The sequence below is a fragment of the Rhinichthys klamathensis genome, unplaced genomic scaffold, assembly GCF_029890125.1.
Source record: "Rhinichthys klamathensis goyatoka isolate OS25496 unplaced genomic scaffold, OSU_Roscu_1.1 h1tg000206l_1, whole genome shotgun sequence".
NCBI classification, from domain to species: Eukaryota; Metazoa; Chordata; class Actinopteri; order Cypriniformes; family Leuciscidae; genus Rhinichthys; species Rhinichthys klamathensis.
In genome coordinates, this window is record NW_026606731.1 from 2,045,659 (window position 1) to 2,052,964 (window position 7,306).

Sequence of the window (7,306 nt, forward strand, 5' to 3'; positions counted from 1 at the left end):
CAAGCTGGCAACAAGCACAACCGCGGTGGCATCAGCTCAGCACTGGACAATCAATGCATCAATGCCACTGATCTCTATGAAGTGAAGCATCAGCTTAAGCATTACCCCAGCGATGTATTGGTCGTTGGTTGAGTCTTGTAAAGTGCATTAATAAAATAAATAATGAATGAAAGGTTTAATGACTCAGTCTCTTGGTCAGTTCTCTTTTATGCATGTTGTTGTGGTTTGTGTTATTCTCCTGCGTGTTCATTCAGAGTTTTTGGATTATGCTAATAAAGCCTGTTTTGTTTTTGAAACTCATTCGCCTTGTGCTTGCTGACCACATCGTGACAATTATTTATACAGAAAAAAAGAATTTGTGATATCGCATATCGAGATATTGTGCCACTCAAAATGACCGCAAGGGAAATTCCTTTACCGCAACAGCCCTGTGTTCAACCATTTGCTTATAGTTTGCTACGTTACAGTACTGCTACTACAATTACATGATGGGTCTTCATACCATTGAACAAGCACTGACATCATTTCACTATGTACTAGGCCCAACCTCTCAAAAGATGATTAATGTCTGCAAGTTTCTTAAACAGCCTATTGTGTTGATTTTCAAGCCTTAGGGGGCATTTCATTTCATATTCTTTATTTATAGCAGCATGTGGGGCTGCAGCTAAATTCCCTTCGGTCCAGTTTGTAGAACAGATGCCGCCGGAGACTGCACACATACAAGTCTAATCTCACTAACAAATTCCCATTCAGCTTTAATTTCAACATATGGTGACAAATTTCTTATGGGAAGCAGACCGAAATTAAATGAGAGTGTGTTATTAGATGATCAGTGTTAACAGATCATCTTAGAGCTTTTTTTATTATTATATCCAATCAGCGATGGGTAAAAAGACCAGTGAAAATCAAAATGAAAACCTGATTCAGATAAGGCTGAAATAATGCACAACTCTCCAGAGATAATGTTCACAGTGAACATTTATTGATAGTGAATTCATTAGTCAATCTTTTGGATGCAGGCTCTCAGAGCTACAATGACTTCATTGCAGCTTTACTGTTGAGCCAAAGGTGATAGAGTACTAGAGAGCTGCGAGCAATGGAGCTCAAAGTCAGTGTGACACCATGAGTAGCTCTCAATGACAGCACGACTCTGCCTCGGGCACTCAAAAGCATGCTCGCGCACACACTGGCGCGCACACACACACCCTCCTCCACCTTGTGCGCAAGGCACACTGCAAGATGTAAACAACATCTCTAGACAAGAGGAAAGGGAGGAGGGACGGAGGGTGGGAGAAACAGGGTACAGAGCATCATTCTGACCATAAAGGCATGGAGCGAAGATGCAGCAAGATGAAAAGGTTCGGTGGCCGACAAGCACATGAAAAGCTAATCTAAACAACCCACCCACACACTACAAGTTCTCTGACTATCCGCTCTGACGGAGCTGCTCAATTAACACCCAGGGCTGAGGCGGAGGGGGGAACGGTGATACTGGGCTCGAGAAAGTGACACTCGGCTCGGCCAAGGCGCCCGAGCACCTGCTGCCAGTGCAGGATGGGGGAGGAGAGATAGCGGTGGCGGAGAGGGTGACACAAATTCTCTTCTTTATTCCCCAAACAGTAAAAAAAAAAAAAAAAAAACTATAGGCCAAAAATAAAAAAAGAGGAAACCAATAAGAATTTAGACACTTAAGCCATGTTTAAAAAAAAATTAATGTATTTACATTACATAAATTCACACAAAGTTGCATTTATTTTAAAGAAAAACAAGCAATAATAATAAATAGTAGTAAAGTGCTACATTTCAATAAAATAAACTGACTTAAGAATATAGAATAAAGAACAAATTTGAAAGAAATATTACTAAGCAAAAATACAAATAATAGTAATAGAGAAGTGCTATATTTAAAAACATTAAATAAGCTTTAAAGAATAAAGATATTTATTTCGAACAACATATTTGTTTTTTATTTTAAAGAAAAGGCGCTTTAAGTAAAAAATAAATACAACAAATATAATAATTATCAATAATAATAATAATATAGAACTGCTATATTTATCTAAAGAAAATAATACTTAATAATACATTTATATTTTAATTTTAAACAAGTGATTAAATCACTTTGAAACCAGCTGGTTAAAAGTAATTGCAAAAATGTCTCAAAAGTTCCTACAACCATTTTTTTGCTGATGCTGCTTGGTTTTATATTTTAAAAACGCTTTAGGTTTAGCAACTGGGTTTTAAGGATGTCTAGTTGTGAAAAGAGTGATCATCAAAACACCAAACATGTGAATATGCACAGTAAAGGGACAGGATCAAATCTCCCTTCTAAAAAGAGCAGATAAAAGCACTTGTTTGTGCCACTTGAAGTTCCCGTAAATAAAAGGTAAGCAAACAAGACTATGTGTTTACATAAACTCATTACATCCTGTTCTGAGCAGATGGTCACAAACCCAGGAAAGTTGCTCAACATGGCATCTACAGTTCGCTTAAGAAACTGGGCATAAACTGGCAAGCACACTGCAACCTGGCAACTCACCCTCCCCAGAGCGGGACATAATTGCACTACTGTGTGTGTGGCCAATGATACCAAACACACACACACACACACACCTATAATCACAGTAAGCCAACATATCCACATCAAGACATGTAACTGATTATCATCTCTAAGCCTGGGGATATGTTATAGTAAGGCCTTTCATAAATTCACTGAATCACCATTTTCTAAACAATGTGAAGTTATGAGAACTGCTGAGGCATCAGATTCCCTCAAAAATGCGTGTATAAAAGATAAATGCAATGCACAAAACATTAAATTGAGGTCAGACTGATGGCATTCCCAGCTTACGGCCAAAATGGACAAACCCAGGACAACTCATAGCAAAAGAAACATGTGAGAAAAAAAAGAAAGAAAAAAAGTGCCCTCTACATGGTCACATATGAGAAATAGTTTAGGTTGTTTCAAAACCCCCTTCAAAAACATAACGAAACTGACGGGGAACCCCGGTAGTTCGCAGTCGCACTGACGATTATTCAAGCCTCTCGAAATACTTTCAAAACACAAAAGACATCAGGAGAAATTTCCCTTCATGAGATGCAGATTTAATGCTCTGATGTTGCTCATGCACCCACATTCAAAGCACCCAGAACTGAGTTTCTGAAACAACATGTTCCAACACCTCACACCCACGCTAATGAGGAGCCGTGGCTTTAAGATAAAAACAAATGTGCCTCTTGCAAGGTGTAATGAGGGACATAAATTTGGAGAGAACTGCTCCATGCATTCAATGGCTGCTCCTGCTCCCCCAGAGCAAAAAGCGAGGACGAAACCCCCTCTGCCCGCCTACAAAAGCAGAATAAAGCCATGGATGGGACGGCCTGTGTCTAATTCCCTCCCAGCGCTGTCCCAGGGGGAGGAGGGCTTGCTCTTCACCCTTTGATATCCACGTCTGTGCTCTTTCAGCTGCCTGCACTCCATAAAGGCTGGAATAAAAGCAGACACAAAGCTTCCTGCTATGATCCACACGCTGTCTAGGGGACAGGGCCCTCTCCAGATAAATAGGCCAAACACCTGCTGGACTTCTTCCCTCCGTATAGGCCATGCCATTCATTAGAAAGCAGCGGAGCAAAGCATTCATTTGCTGTATCCATTCAAATGCACTTTTGTACGAGGCCTTGATATTGATCCTCATTCTGCTTCTGTAAGCGGGGCTTTACTCTGGACATTAAAAGGCAAGCCAAATGGCGTCCCTCACAAAGAAACCGATGAATGGAGACTTAAACAGGACACCTCCTGAAAGTAACAGTTGTCTAGCAAACAGCCACAGACTTGTATTTGCACTTTAGATTTAGACGAAAATATGGTTTGGAAGATCAAAGGGAAAGCAAGCTGCGATTTCTGAAGCTGCAAGAAAATCATGCAGACGTATTTACCTCTATGTAAACATTTTAAGCCGTCCAAATGGGTTAATGATGTAGTCTAAAAGGCAGCCATCAGAAGTGAAATCCTATTGGGGGCCCTGTGGGCCTGTGCTGTTGGATTTGGGTCTGATGGGAAGGAGGGGCGGCGTGCTTCTGTTTACTGAGCACGCTACTGGCCTAAGGCTGCTCTGTGAGCTCAGCGGGCTGCGATGAACCAGAACAATCCTACCCAGGCACAACATCCCCTCTGAATGAAACTACAATGCTGTGTCCGCAGCTCGCATGAGCTGCAAGCTCCGCTGGGATTTTAGCCGTCTGTCTGGCTTGTATACACTACTTATACGTTTCACAAATGGATTCGTGTTTTAATTGAGCACTCTTCAAAAAGGCTCCAGGTGTGTATTAAAGCATACTGAACTGCAACAAATGCACACAAAAGCACAGGAAAGAAAATGTATGGTTTGGTTGCTATTTTTACGATCATTTCTTAAAGTCAACATACATTGACATTCACAAACTTGTTTACATCTAACTGAGGCATATTTATGAATGAATCAGGATATTCAATGGAAAAAAAAAACAGAACAATGTTACTTAAATAGCCAATGTTAGCTACTGGTTAACATTATTCAATAGCCTGCATGGCCTAAGTGACATCAAGAGACAAAAAAAGTTGTTTTAGAGGTGGAGCAAGCTATTACAATAATTAGCCTTAAAGCATTAGTAAAGCCTATAAAAACAATTGTTTTCAATAACACACATTTTAACAATAAGACCCGAATAGCTATATGGAAAAATAGGTCTGTTTTGATTTAATGGTGACTAAGGCACATTTACATACATGTACACAATTATAAACAAATAACGGTTGACATTGGATCCGAGTGATTTACCATGGCAAACAAACCACAACATTATGTACAAAAAAAAACAGACTAAAGCAATAAGTACAAGACCTAAATATTTTATCTAAATTTTATACTAAATTAATTAAATATGATGAGTAGACTGCATTTATAAACACGCCTTAAGACATCATGTCTAATAACCATAAATCCACGCTCTTAAATCTGCGCCACGTTTTCAAACGCAAAATGTCCAGTAGGCGAAACATAAAATCAAGCTCGCTATGTTTCTGGTTCGCGCTTGCTCTCGTTTCGATCTCCCCGCGTTTCCGATGCGCAGCGCTCTACTACTGAGAAAGGAAGATGGTAGTTTGTCACAGTACACACCCCCACACATAACAACCTCCGTCAAACACTGTATTTTATTGCAGCCGCCGTTTGCACCGCTCAAAACACTGCACTTGCCGTGTCTTTGATTAAACATATGGTCCTTGTAGCCTCGGCGAGGTTTTGCACAGGAATCGCTTGATTCCGGTTAGAAATGACATTTTTTTCCGAATGCGTACTGCTACTACGCAATATCTGAGAGGGAAAAAAACATGTCCACCTCCCATTTTCCTGTGCATCAGTGGATGCTAACAAGCTAACGCGTTAGCCAGCCTCCTCTCGAGGGTGAAGGAGATCAAACAGGAGAGGTTTAAAATTACACCCTGCAAACTTTTGCAACTAAATAAACGATGTGTGAATATATGGCCCACCCTTCGCTACAAAAACAGACGAGGCTGCATATTTTTATAGCAACACTGTTTACTGCTACTAGCATCATCCATTTCTGAACCCAAGCTAGAGGGCAATGTATAGCTGGGCAAAATAATATCAGAAGTGCACACATGCACGGCCACAGTAGTTTTAGCAACAGAACATAACATATTCTGTGCTCAATCTACCCTTTCGTCTACGCCAACACTTTAAAATAAAGTTTAACTAACGTTACAGCTGGGATACATGCACTCTGCGTGCTATCGCTAAATGCTCAGACAACAACAACCAACTGCCACAAGGTGTTCAGTTCTGCTAAAAATCTGCCCGTTTATGCTTATTGAAACACCCAAACCAGTTTATTTCTTTAAAAGAGGAAATTCCGTTATAATCCACCAGTCTTTTGATCTAAGCTGTCTTTTGGTGAGATACACAGTGAGCTAACTTGGAAGTCCAATATAGAGTCATCAAATGTATCATTTAATCTCTTTTTGGGATGAAAAAAAAAAAGAGTTTAAAATGACCAGAGTAACTGAAAGGTGCTAAATATCTGTAAACTTCATCCTTTATATGTCTTTAAGCTGCCTTGGACTTGATTTAATGGCAGAAGCTGGACGTTAATCTGGGTGTTTTCTGTTCTTTATATCTTAAAAAGTGCTTTCATAGGGTTTAAATTCAAAAAGCGGTGTCACATGAAACACACGAGACTCCGAGTTAAACTGAAGTTAAACCCAAAGCAGCCTGCAGTTATCTGGCTTCGCATCTCCATCCTGTCAAAAATGGCAGTAAACTCTTCAGGGTCCCGAAATATGATGCCAGATCGCCTCAACATAGACACATAGACTACAGAGGCACAGCAACATCCGTCATTAGTTTTGAATAGGTGCGTGTTTTGATGTGGGCTAGCTAGCAGTTTAGCCTGTCAGTGGTCCCATAGTGAGAAAAACAGCACATGGATGGAGGCATGTGTCTGCTGCGCAGCAAAATAACTAGCTCACTCACTCACGCACTCTCCTCTCTGAGCAACTTAGAGCTGCTACACAGCCGCGGAGTTATTTGTAATTCCTCATTGATCGTGAATGAGGCTAACGCTTTAGCCTGGGTCCTGCTTACCTCCCCGCTGCTGGAGCCGCTCGACTCCCCCAAAACATCCCGAAATTTCTGCAGGTTGCTGCTGATGGCAGCGGACACTTGCAACGCAGCGTCGAAACCGGGCCCGAGCCCGTTCGCGGTCGTATTAGTCCCCGCGCTGTTTAGGAGGGAAGCATTGACTCGAATTCGGCCCGCTTTCTTCCCGGTGCCCGAGCTGCTGCTCCCTCCGGGCCGAGCAGGGAACCGCCACCGACAGCTGTGCGCCATTTTACACTCTGCCTGCCTGCCCTAGGATCAGGAGCTCAGTGTGGGCGTGGCCCCGAACGAGCGATCTCAGCACACGGCCGTACTAGTCTAGCGGTCAGAATGGATTATCCATGTTTCAGGGTGGTGGTACCGAGGACCCCGACAAGATCCCAGCGCAGACTACGCTCAGTGATGTTTTAACGCAGGTTCGCCGGCGATACTCAAGGGAGGAAAAAACTCTACATCAGGCACAGCAACACTGCTTAATAAAATACCGTACACTTTTTATATAGGCCTTTGTGTTTGAGATATAGTCTTAAGAACTTAATTATATTACAGAAAATAGTTACCTTTTAAACATTAGCTGTTTTTACTGTAATATATTATTAGCTTGGAGAAATTATATTCTATTAGGTATATATTTTGGCACCCCTACCGTC

The 7,306-nt window shown here is 41.4% G+C and overlaps 1 protein-coding gene across 2 annotated transcripts in view; it reads right to left on the bottom strand.

Annotated features, from left to right (window-relative positions):
• kmt2a (lysine (K)-specific methyltransferase 2A) overlaps nucleotides 1–6,936 on the bottom strand; it is a 34,575-nt gene extending 27,639 nt beyond the window's left edge. For both annotated transcript variants that reach the window (XM_056263381.1, XM_056263380.1), the window contains exon 1: nucleotides 6,642–6,936. In XM_056263381.1, the coding sequence (XP_056119356.1) occupies nucleotides 6,642–6,887 (246 nt within the window). In that variant the 5' untranslated portion in view covers nucleotides 6,888–6,936. The remainder of the gene's footprint in view (nucleotides 1–6,641) is intronic.
• Nucleotides 6,937–7,306: the final 370 nt, after the last annotated feature.